The sequence below is a fragment of the Thermobia domestica genome, chromosome 1 (genome assembly GCF_964235325.1).
Source record: "Thermobia domestica chromosome 1, izTheDome1.hap1.1, whole genome shotgun sequence".
Taxonomy (NCBI): Eukaryota; Metazoa; Arthropoda; class Insecta; order Zygentoma; family Lepismatidae; genus Thermobia; species Thermobia domestica.
The window spans coordinates 165,666,771-165,680,252 of record NC_137454.1 but is presented as its reverse complement, the minus strand read 5'-3'; the positions used below and the strand labels follow the sequence as shown (position 1 = coordinate 165,680,252).

Sequence of the window (13,482 nt, the reverse complement as noted above, 5' to 3'; positions counted from 1 at the left end):
CCCTTTCGTTGTTCAGCTTGTTTACATAGATATTTTATCTGACCCCATGCGAAGAATGGGTATTTCAGTTAGATTTCTAATAAAAATGGCTAATTTAAATACTGTGTAGGCTATGTACAGATTTTTGTTGACAGGCATGTTGTTATTTGCCTTCAGCCTTTTTGTGGTTTTCCTAAAGGCTCTTTATAGTAATGTGGAAACTAAATTTTACTAACAACTCTTTCACCTCCTCCTCGTCCTCCTTCTCTACTACTACTACTACTACTACTACTACTACTACTACTACTAGTACTACTATTACTACTACTACTACTACTAATAATAATAATAATAAAATTATTATTATTATTATTATTATTATTATTATTATTATTATTATTATTATTATTATTATTATTATTATTATTATTATTATTATTATTATTAACAAACTTCGTCAATATACATGAAGGTCATATCATTTTTAACTCCGACAAAGTCATGTCGGAACGAAGGGTATTTTCTCCAAAATACATACCATCAGTATTGAATTTTTGAGTACCGCAAACCGATAAAAATAAATTTAAAAGAAAAGAAGAAAGAGTTACTTTTGAGAAATTATTTCTTACTGCAGTATCTTGAAGGTAAACCAGTGTATATTGAAATAATATTTCGAAGAAGATGATGAAAAAAAAAACGGACTAACAGTATATATGATTTATGTCACACAGGGCTGCTCGGACAAAAGTTAAGTATAATCATATAAGCATACCGTACTTTTGTTCCATCTTCAGTTGAAGAATACGTTTCCTCAGCCGTTGAAGGTAATGAAGTAGAAACGATAGAAAATAATTCCTTACTATAAATGAAATGAAATCTTTCAGTTTTACGCCCCACAATTATGCCGTGTGGGCTAAAGAGGACGGTGATGATGAGAAATGAATGAAATGGTGGAATGAAGAAAGTGGGAGGAAACGAGAGAACCCCAGAAAACCAACCCACACGGTATTTGTCCACCGTAAAGTCCAATTGACGCGAGCTGAGATCGAGCCAGGGACCCCACACACCAGAGGTGAACGCTTTGCCACTGAGCCACCGCGGCCCCTAATTTCTTATCTGCATGTTTACTTGAAGAGGTGACTTAGTATTCTTATTTATCTCTCTCTCTTTCTTTTAAATAAATTCCATTTCAGTTTCTTCGTTCTGAACAAAGACACTCGTCCCTTATGAGTAAATAACTGAAATGTTCGTCCTTTGCACGGGGAAAGTAGGTTTTGGAAAATATTTGAACTGTTCTTCTCCTTTGGACACGCATGTCAATGAAATTGTGATTATAAAAACCCATAAAATATTCTATTTTGGGGATTTAATCAAGGTTACAGGATAAAATCCAAATTTGACGGAGCTACTATATTCCAAAAGCCATTTCATGCGGTTTAGCCGTTTTCGTGTGACACAATAACAAACAACAGACAACATGAAGTTCATTTTGGCGAAAATGATTACAGAAACGCCCTTCCCTTCCCTTAAAACTGGAATTTTCGAAAACTTCTGAACACTTATAAGTTTATCATTCTATTCGACTAAACTTAGGACCCGGCTTCGATTTTCGATGGAAACTCATGAGGTTCGGATTTCATATAGCTTCGCTGCTGATCTAATGTTTAGCTTTTATTTGATTGATATCTTATAGATTCACTAAACCACAAAGGAGATTTCGCAACTATTAGATATATGTTAAAAACCAGGGTTGGCTGGTTTAAGCCAAAAAACGAAAAATGTTCGTAAAAGTGTGTGTTCGTAAAATCTTGATGAATACACATTTGTGGATTATCACATTTCACTCCCGAGTAATATTCGTATTATATTCAGACCTAAATTCTGCAGTCATTACTCACGGATTATACTACAAAAGCAGCTTTTTTTAAATATATATATATAACTTTATGAATGTTCCTTTTGCGATTTTTTAGTTTATTATTATTGTTATGCAACTGCTATCAAAGAAAAATTCTAAATATTGTTTCGTTTTAATAATGTTTAGTTTACTATTGATAAAATACATTGAAATGTCGTACTTATTTTGGGTGGGGGAGGGTCATACAAACCCGACTGAAATCAGAAGTATCTTTGGTATCTATTTATGTGTAAATGGGTCAGAGCCAAAGTGGACCCAAAATTTCTACCTGACATATCTCGTAGAGAACATTGGCCAGAAACCCGTCGTCCCATCAAAGACTCGCGCATCAAAAAACCAAATCATCGATCACGTGACCGTACTAACATTTGACACCCTAAGAGTCTTACCAAATTCTTTTTTTGTTTGGACAATTCCCAAATTGAAAAGGGGTACCCTTTTGTAGTCAATTAGTCTCGGTTTCGAGTTCAAATGGAGGACAATTTCTTTCGGATGTAAGTCAAGAAACGATCCACTTTAAGCTTATGTGACCCCTTCCAGCATAACCCGGCTGTTGCATAATAACACCAAGGCGAAACAATTTTATTTCTGTCAATATGTGATATAAATACATAAAGCAAAGTATTTGAACCAAAGAAACCTGGTTTAACCCCCCCAAAAACGGGTTTTTGGTTTTTTCAATGTTAAAAACTACAGTATGTTCGAAGTCATAATTATTATAGAACAAATACAAACTAGATATTCTTATGGCACTTGGTTGTCCTTTACAATGGACAAAATGATGGATGAACATGTATAGCCGAGATTATATATATATATATATATATATATATATATATATATATATATATATATATATATATAGAGAGAGAGAGAGAGAGAGAGAGAGAGAGAGAGAGAGAGAGAAGGAGAGAGAGCAAATAAAAAATACTAAAAATGTTAATGTTTTTTTTTTTTTTTTTTTAAACTTTAACGTCTCACAATTGAGGATAAGGGAGACGGTGTGATGAGATGGATAATAACGGTGGAATGATGAAAGTTATGAAGAAACTGGAGAACCCGAGAAAACCCACGCATACAGTGTCTGCCTACGACTAAGTTCTTTTGACGTGAGCTCAGATCAAACCAAGACCTCACGCATCAGTGGTGAACCCTCTACCACTGAGCCAGTGTGGTCTCTAGGTATGATTCGTTTAGGATCGGTATAACTGTAGTATTTTATCAACATAAATTTATGTATTTAAATTTACGATAATAACAAGACCATGGTTAGTGTATGGGTCTTTAGCGCGGATGACACGCGTTCGATCCGCTGTAGTTCGGATCACAAGTTAAGCTGTAGGTTCACGTCTCTTATAGTCTCGGTGCTGCGAAGAATACTCAAATGAGAAGAGGTAGGTGTAGGTGGTGACAGATGATGGGAGCATATTAAACTTTGTATACAACAGGCTGCAGAAGAAGTAGTAGGTTACCACGAACATAAAACAGCTAAGAAACAATGGATTACAGAACAAATGTTGCAGAAAATGAGGGAAAGGAAGATATGGAAACATTTTGATACAGAACAGGGCAGAAAGATGTATGGGAAGTTAAACAACGAGTTACGAAGGGAAACAAACAGAGCAAGAGAAGACTTTTACAAAAGAAAATGCAAGGACATAGAAGAATTAGAAAGAGTTGTGAAATATAAGGAAATGTATATACAAGAAGATGAAATCTATGGAACTTCAGAGGAAATAAAATAATATTACAATGGCACCAGAAAATAAGAAAGAGGACTTAGTCAGCAGGAGAAATGAAGTTGGGAAGGTGAAGAGGGATAGACTGTGACTTATATGCTAAGTGATAGACTTATATGAGAGTAGGGATAGACTGTGTGGCCCAGTAGCGTACGCAGGAATTTATTTCGGGAGGGGTCCAAACTCAATATGAGGGTATTTTATATTAAAATTCCTAAAGTTGCCCCTAAAATTAGGGTAAATTTACACAAAAGTAGAAATTTCGGGGAGGGTCCGGACCCCCAGGACCCACCCCTGCGTACGTCCCTGGTGTGGCCTAGTGTTGAAGTAGAAAATGAAGACGTGAGATGACAAAGTTATTAGTATTTTTCGGGATGAATTTGAGAAAGCTATATACAAGATTAGGAATGGAAAGGCAACAGGGTTAGATAATATACCATTCGAATTCATTAAGAATGTGGGAGATAATGGCAAGAAAGAATTGTCCCGAATGAAATATACGAAACAGAAGAGTGTCCAATGATTTCCTGAAGACAATCATGATACTGGTGTCTAAGAAATCGAACACAGAGAGATGTGGAAAGCATAGAACTATTAGTATCATATCGCATACTGCAAAAATTTTACTTCGAATACTGAACAGATGATTGTGTGGAAGAACAAATGAAAAGGTTGAAGGGAAAGAGGTTTATGTTGTATTTATTAATCTAGAAAAAGTTTTGACCTTGTGAAATGGGAATCGTTGTTGGGAATTCTAAAGGAGGTGGGTTGGAATGTAAAGATCCAAGATTCATAAGCATCTTATATATGAAGCAATAAGTAAGTGTTAGAATACAAGAAGAACTGACAGATGAGCATGGAAATTGAAAAAGAGTTCGACAGGGATGCTATGTTCTCACCCAGGGGCGGATCCAGGGGGGGGCATCTTTAATTCAGGTGTGCAGACAGATGGTCGTCTGTTCCTGGGAGCATTTTGAACCGATCCTGTACGCCGCCATTTTTCAATCAATTACTGAATGGTGCTTTTTGCTGGCACAGAACGTCCTGGAAATTTCTCCCGAAACAAATTCTTTGTTTTCACAAAAGATCCAGTGAGAATGAACCCTTCAACAATGGCAACACGCTCGGGTATCGAATACGGCATTATCACACACTGACACTCACCCGGCTTAACACAACAAGGCCTTTTTCTCAACTGGTTTCGACAAGTTTCACTGGCTGCGGCTGCACGTGATTGCTGCAGGTCACGTAGGTCGACCCGACCTCGACACGCCATCTCTTGGTAGGAAGGTAGATTATTTAAGTGTTGCCAAAAACACAATATACCAGAATATTACGACGGGCCGGTTTTACGTGCCGCACCCTGTATGAATATTCAGTTGAGAGCATGTCTGAGAATTATATGTATATATCGTATAGACAATTACCTGTACACACATTGCTCATTCATGAAATATGCATTTTTGAGTTGTGTACGTACCTTGTATGACTTCTTTACGCTGATATGGGCCGACACTCCACGGTTTCACGAATTCAGCATAGGACGTGTTGAAATTAAAGGTTTGCACGATTTTGGAGAGCCTTAACTCTGAAACACCACAAACACTGGCTCCGTTTCCAAGAATGGTTGTACTTGATATACTTCACAGATATACTATACAGATAACTGAATGGTTGTATTGTTGTTATCACTTTCTTTTTATTTATTTTCTCACCAAAGTACAAAAAAAGGAATGCACGTGATGTAATCTGGATGAGTTCATAGTATTTTGTTTCAACATACAAAGGTCAAATCACTTCTTATGCATAGTGCTTTCAATCGAATGACACTATAAGTGTAAACAATAAAGGGATTAAATTACTTGTAACGAATATACAACTTCTAATAATTGAGCATTAATAAAAGAAATATGCAGAAACATTAGATAGAAGATACTTGATAGCGGGAAATGCACATGACAACACTCAATCACCAGTATGTTTATGTTATTAACTCAATGTTTCCAACTGATTTATTTCAATCAGGAAAAAACATTTTTTTTTCCCACCCGTATTAATGAAGACAAGGCAAAAGTATTCGGTGGCTCCGCCAATATTCCCAAATTAGAAAGAAAAGAGTTATAGTGTTTTGTTGGTTCAGCAATCACCAAAACCGTTTTTCAGCCGGAAATATTTCTTATCCAGCATTGTTTCGGTTTGGTTGAGGCTACCGTGCTTGGAAACTTAAAAATATAATGAAATTCTTAGAGCTCCTTCATGGTTAACATACTCGTCTTTGGCACGGGAGACCCAGGTGAGTTCATGTGGTTTGGATCCCATGTGAAACTGTAGATCCAGGTCTCATACAGTTGCGATGATGAAAAAAGATGCTAAACAAAAAAATAAATCAAAACCTCACTGAAATTATTCTTATTCACTAAAGCACTGTGACGCAAAAGTCATTTCACTGAAAAAGTTGAAATTAGATCAACGAAACTAGCGTTAAAAATATCAATCAGTATAGCTTCGTCACCCTCATTCATTTGACAACTTTTCTATACTAAAAAAAAAAAAAAAAAAAAAACTTAATTGAAATACTGTTTTCTTTAAAACCTAACTGTTTTCTTAACAGCGTTAACTTATTCTAAATAAATTATCTTCTTTTCTAAATGTTTAATACAATAGTTGTAAATGTGTAAGTTTGCAACCCTTTTGTTGAAAGATTTTTATTATGGAACTGTATACGTGCTGTAATGAATACCTTTTAATATGATATCAGTAATCATTGCACTAAAATGCTTATTCATATTACCGACAGACTCACTCAAGGACGGACAGCCACAAACGGCATACCTTCTCCTAGTGCTCCTTCAGTAAATGATAATGAGTCACCACGACTATCTTGCCCAGAGGCTGATAAAGCTAAGGTAAGTTCACATAGGCCTAGAGTAAGTGTGTAATTTCATTGTAGCTTGTGGATTTAATCTAAATTACTATTACCAAGTAATTTGTTATTATTCAAGAATTTTAACTGAATTTTTTTATCGTTTGAAGAAAGAAAAAAAAAAAACTACTTGCCTAAGTCGAAATTTCCTTGCAGATCATTCCGTTCGACAAGTAAGGTAAGTTGTGCTTTTAAAGTTTAATTTCGCTTTTAAAGTTTATTGTGTCTTTTCAGCATCAACTACGAGATGGGGACTTGCTCCATAAAAATAAATAAAAGAAAATAAAATGCCACGTGCAAAGTAATATCATTCACTGACTAATATCAGCACTAATTAAGGTTATTTTGTGATGTTCCTGCACAGCTTTGGAGGTGACAGTTTCCCTGCCAGCTTTTTGGGTGCTGAACACCCTATATACGAAGGTAAGTAAAAAATTATCCGCAATTTTGACATAATTCTTCTTGCATTGTTCATCTGACCTCTGTCCTTGTTTATTTTATTGTTATGCTGTTGTGGTCATGCTGTAAAAATTTTATCCTAATTCCTCCATTTGTCTTACTTTTGTTGCAGATAGATCCTAGCCGCTCCATTAGAAATTTGCGCTAAAGAGGAACAACGAGAATTGATCCGGGTTTTGTGGTCGGAAGGTTGTATCAAGAACCATGATTAATTTCTAGTCGATGTGCCACTTCATCAATAGTCACTCGTCTGTCTAATAGAACCATATCACGCGCAAGCCCAATGTTGTCATCATTTGTGTGTTTCCCTAGATGGTCGTCCAGCTCCTTCCTCATGCGTAACACTTGTGCGACCATCTTTGAAGTTTCCAATACATTTGTAGACACTCCGTTATGGAAAGACACTATTCCCGTATTGTGTCGAAGGTCTTTGATGGATTGTGGCTCCTGGTACACCTTCAGACCCAGTGGTAAAAGTGAGGGTGATTGCGTGAGGACGCTGTTACCCCACTTCCAAAAAATATCTATGACGCCCACCCACTTCATAAAGAAATTACAATGGGCAAAGATAGGCACGAGGGACGATGTAACGTCATGCGTTCCCCTACCTTTTCAGATCCACTTTTACTCCTGTTCCTACCACAAAAACCGGATCACATCTCATTGTTCCTCTTTGGTGCAAATTTCTAATGGAGCGGTCAGGATCTATCTACAACAAAAGGAAGACAAGTAAAGGAATTAGGATCAAACTTTCATAGTATGACTACAACAGTATAACAATATAATAAACAAGGACAGAAGTCAGTATGAACAATGTAGATGAGTTAAGTCAAAATTGCAAATAATGTTTGGCTTACCCTCGTATATTAAGAGTACGAAAATAACCCATTGTCGTAGACTTACGAAAAACTTCCATATGTTTCTATATGAGCAAGAGGCAGATTTAATGCTCCCGTTAATCCCTCCATCCCGTTTCACCTCCCTACCAACTGAAATGTTGATATATGTTGTATGTTTCATCAATATGTACTTTGAGGACTTTAGAATTGATGTTGCTGAAGGCATACTTGAAAGTGTTACACTTCCAGAGCTAAAGATAGGTAGAAAGTCCTGTCTTACACATTATCCCTCGCGAATTCAAGTGAAAGCATAGGAGCCAGGCTTGATATGTTTAAAACAAAATGTTTAAAACAAGTGTTTAAAACATGTTTAAAACAAGGGCTGTTGTTTTATTCAGTTTGTTTTAATCGTTTTAAACAAATTGTTTTAAACGTGTTTTTTTTTCGATGCTGGTTGGACATGTTTCAAACAACTAAAATATCAGATTGAAGAAGCTAATTTAATTTTCTAACAAACAACCCATCCTCCGCAGGATTTGTGCATGGAGTAAATTACAATCAGAGTTATATTCTTATTGTAATAGCAATTACTGAACGAAATACTGCACATCAATGTGCGTATAACTAAACCAACAGAAATTCAAGTGAAGTATTTGAACATTTCTTAATTTTCAAGAATAACGGAGGTTAAACACACTATACACTATTCTAAGATCCAAATTCACATATTCAAAACTTGGGTATTTTTTGATCACTATCATTTCCATAATAATGAACAGTTCTCACATCATAAGCTAGAGGAAATGCTCTGACAAATACAATGCAACTCATAGAAAAGAGCAGTGACTAGCCTACAAGGAGCAAATGACATTTTTACTAAACAGTTGTCAAGATACAGCTCTATCTGCAACATGGGTAGCTAATAATGATTAGTGTCTACGGCATAACAACACAATTAACTCTAGACACCCGCCAGGGATTTTAGCAAAATGGTAGACTCTCACGTTCGGGGCTCTGGTGACCCCCTAATTATCACAGAGTCATGAGTTATACACCATTGGAAAGCTTATAGACCACAAATTCCAACGAGGTAACACTCGTGAAATTCCCGCCGTATTCGTAGAAAAAGAACAGACATAAAAAATCGTTAAAAATATGAAAATATTGACTTTGCGGGGCCCTGGCAATCCTTGCAGCCACCCTACGCTGACAAAATTATGCTAATCTGTAGGCCACATACTTGTGACAATAATATAAGAAATGGTAGCCATTGCTGCCATTGCGTAATGAATTCGTTTTATGTAAGAAATATTTTTAAAAAATGTGCACAGGAAAACATTCATTGAATTAGACATTCTCTCCCCTCCCCCACTATAGTACCACGTCCATATGCAAATCATTTTTGCTACACACATCATGTATACGAACAAGAATTATGCTTCTAGACCACTTCAGTGAAATATATCTTGTGTTATATGGGACCGTCCCGAAAATAAATGTAAATTAACCAAATTTGACCCCCTCTTCGTCTATAAACAACAAGTACACATACAGGTTACTATCATGTAGGGGACTGCTTCATTGCTTCACATACCAATTTTTATGGGTGTGCCACAAAGGGGGGAGGAATACCCGCCAAAACCTGATGAAAAAAATTGATGAAAAATTAAAAAAACGAACTTCATCCTCCCTCTCTCGGACGTACATACGTACCCCTATATACATAAAATGCAACTGACGGAAAGCTTCATCCCTCAAAAATACTTTGGTACCAAATCATCTTTCTAGCTTAATTAAGGACTGAGCTATTGATGTTTGTTGTAAAAATAAATGTAATTTACGTCAAAAAACTTAAACTCCAAAAATTGGCTAACTTTGCCCCCTCTCTGCTACCCTATATAAGCAAGAAGTACAAATACACGATATTACCATGTAGTGGCCTACTTCATTGCTTCATGTAACAATTTTTATGAATCTATCCCCTAAAAGGGGGAATGGCCCCCAAAAACCTGTTGAAAAAAACAACAAAAAGAAAAAGAAAAACACGATATTTACCCTCCTCCCACATACATAAAATGCACACCAACAAAGCTGCATCTTTCAGGAATAAATTGGTACCAAAACCATCTTCCAGCCTTAATTTGAGGTTTAAGACTGAGCCATTGAGGTTTAAAGCCCTGACACAGCAGTTGCGTCAATGGGCGTTTAAAGATTAAGAAGGCAGACGGCCAGTAGAACTAGTGATGGGTAAATTCCCGGGAAGATATTTTTTGGAAATATTCCCTGGGAATATTCCCAAAATGGGAATTTATCCGGGAATTTATGGACAATCACAAAGAAAATTGCATTCTACTACTATATGATGATTTCAAAATTAAATTCGTTTTTTTTTATCACAGTATATTATTACAGTTGTCTCCAGAGGATTCTTTAATATGTATATTCTGAACGGTACTATGTTACGCGTACTTTATTAATATTTTATTATATTTAGAGAGTGCACATAAATGTGTATTTACTTACAATATGTTATATGAAAGTATATGAAAGTAAATATGTGGAGAAAATGGTACAGTAAGTCCACATATTTTTACACCGCTAAACAGTTTAAATTTATAAGTAAGTGGATTTTCTAAACTTCACTCTACTACTGATATTTCAAACATATTAAATTTTTACATGTTATAAATAAATTAGATTGGGTAACTGCCAGAAGATACATGTCTCACCAATTTATCAACATTTGTACATACATATTTATGTTCACAAAATTTGCAAGATACTGAATTATCTTTATAATTCACCACATAAAATTGCCACACACGACCTTTCTTCCTACCTATTTCTCGAAATTTCATGCGTTAATTCACATGTAAGAGAAGTCCGAGTACCTCTTCAGAAATTCAGCCAAAGACAAGAGAAAGACCGACGTCTATTACTAACGATGGTTTGGGGTGTATTAATTGTACTTCATCTCTATTTCTACATTAGTTTACAAACTGGTTCCTTTTCATCATTTGTAAATTAATACTTTGCTACTTTTTAGTGCAAATGGAAATGGAACTAATGAAAGAGAGATGTTCCCATATACCTCTCTCTCAACATATGATTAGTTATATACAGTACAGTCAACGAATTTTATTTTTTTAACCTCCAAATTATTTAAAGCCGAGAAGTAAATCTTAACAAATGGATGTAAAGTAATTAGTCATACGGCTATTATAATTTGGAAAATAAAATAAAGAAATGAAAATAAATTCCTTCCCGGGAATTTATATGCCAGGGAAAAAACCGGGAATATTCCCATTTTTTAAAATTCTCCTTCCCACCAGGAATATTCCCACTACCCATCACTAAGTAGAACGTAACACAAAGAAACTAAACTACATATTCTGTGAACGGAGATCGGGAAATCCCGATTTCTTTCTCCGGAATTGAACATTTGGGCGGATCGAGATTAGGGAAGTTCCCGAAATTTAATCTAGCGGTTGAATATAGATGGCAAGCAATACCTAAGAGTGTAAAAATGTAATATATATATATATATATATATATATATATATATATATATATATATATATATATATATATATATATATATATATATATATATGCATATTTAGATTATTGTTTTAAACAAAATAAACATTTTAAACATGTTTTTTCTTTGTTTGAAACAAAGTACTTTGTTTTAAACGTTAAAATCGTTTTAAACAAAAACAAACATGTTTTAAACATAAAAAACGTTCTTTTTTTAATTTTTTTTTTCAACCCTGATAGGAGCATTTCTCTGTTCAAATTCCACCACCAAAATACTTTTTCGAAAACATAAAATGAAAAGCGAAAATTTTTTTCGAAAAACGAAAACGAAAATTGTTGCGAGAAGCGAAATTTTTTTCCAAAAACGAAAAAAAATCGAAACAGAAGGACAAAGTTTGGAGATGGAACACGAAGGGACAGATCTTCATGAAAAACGAAACTGAAGAGAAATTTGAGGTTGCGAAAGAGCAAAAAGAAATGCATCATTACATATACAGTAGATAAGCTTTACTCCCTGACTGAAATTGAATAGTATCTTATTTCACTGATGCGGCGTGTTCTAATCGTAATAGCTATTTGAGACTGCTTTCAGCTAGCTATCTCGTACTCGCCTTTGCTGATACGGTACATCTTTCATATTCTCTGTGACTGCATATTTGATAACAATAAAAGATTGTTGTTTAGAGAAAGGACACGTGTCCTACGATATCAACACTCCTGATATATTTATTGGCCTAGTGGGAGAAGCATTAGTTCGTTACGAAGAATACCCAACCGACGTTTATTACATCAGTTACCAACGCAGAGCTTGTTTCGAACTGCAATAGGATCTTGAGAAAACATCCGTACTATATAGGGAGAACTGCAAGAAGAGATATTTTCGGGAAGTATTTACAATGAGAAAGTCGAATATATGGGAACATTTCAATCGTAAAAAGGGTGGTGTTTCTTCAAAATGCAATTCCTGTCGAAGTATTATCCGAAATCGAAATTCAATGACTGGCTTGTGGTATCATTTAAGATCACGACACGTTGGTGTTATACAGGAAACATCAAGACAGCAGTCACTGGAAGAGATTATTGAGGCCGAGGGAGATCCAGAGATGGAGCCACAAAAGAAACAGAGGTAAGTGATTGCACACATCTATTGGATTCATTTGAAGCTTCTACCCCCCCCCCTTCCCCCGAGTTATATATCAGTGGTGTGGATAAGATTTGTTTAGGGGGCACTCATGTTTAACACTCTTAGGGTAAAAATAAAAAATAACGTGACACGAACACACTTAGTAGACTATTTATCTTTACACTCTTGTAACTTTTATACTAATATAAAAAAGGCTGAAATTTTGTTGCAAACTAAGGATGCTACAGTATCATGACTTTCCATAAAGATTTTAAATGTTTTGGCTTCTATAACGCAAGTAACAAGGACGGGGCATGCATGACTTTCATGAGGTTACCTAAACTGAACACAAGCTCTCAAAACTTATATTTTTGCGTTAAAATGTAATATTCTACATAGTTAAAGAAACATTATAGCCTATACTAGATTAATAAACTTTAATATAATTTCAACTGACTATCGTGTAAATTTAATAAGCATTAACAAACTTTAGCATTTATTAAAGATCTTGAGTTCCTTCATATACATTTTTATTGTTCACAAAATCGTTAACGTCTTCCGTGCGTCTCAAACATATGAATATTAAAGAGGCCTACAATACTTGAACGTCCGTAAGCATAAAAAATCTAATCAACGAAGTACATATAAAATAATAATTGGTAAAATATTGGTCTAATATTACACCACCACTTTTTATGCTGTTCTTGCATCCATCTGACAAGGTTCTGCCACATTGCATTTACAAATTACTTGCTGGACACAAAGTGTAGCGCATCTGCGACGACTTTCTGAATAGGCCTATGTCAATAATTTTATCTTCTTCAAGCTTAGAGGCTATCTCTTGTTCTATTTCAAGTGCGGCTAATGTTGATGTTCTGTCCTGACCAGACTTACAACGAAGATATGATTTGATCATTGGCGCATTTAGGGGGGCTTCGGGCTTAAGCCCTCCCTCCGAAATT

General features: G+C 35.3%; 1 protein-coding gene across 1 annotated transcript in view; it reads left to right on the top strand.

Moving 5' to 3' along the window:
- The first annotated feature begins 6,439 nt into the window (after positions 1–6,439).
- Positions 6,440–13,482, top strand: part of LOC145690689 (uncharacterized) — a 119,383-nt gene continuing 112,340 nt past the window's right edge. The window contains exon 1 of the mRNA XM_081765855.1: positions 6,440–6,542. Within this exon, the coding sequence (XP_081621981.1) occupies positions 6,493–6,542 (50 nt within the window). The 5' untranslated portion in view covers positions 6,440–6,492. The remainder of the gene's footprint in view (positions 6,543–13,482) is intronic.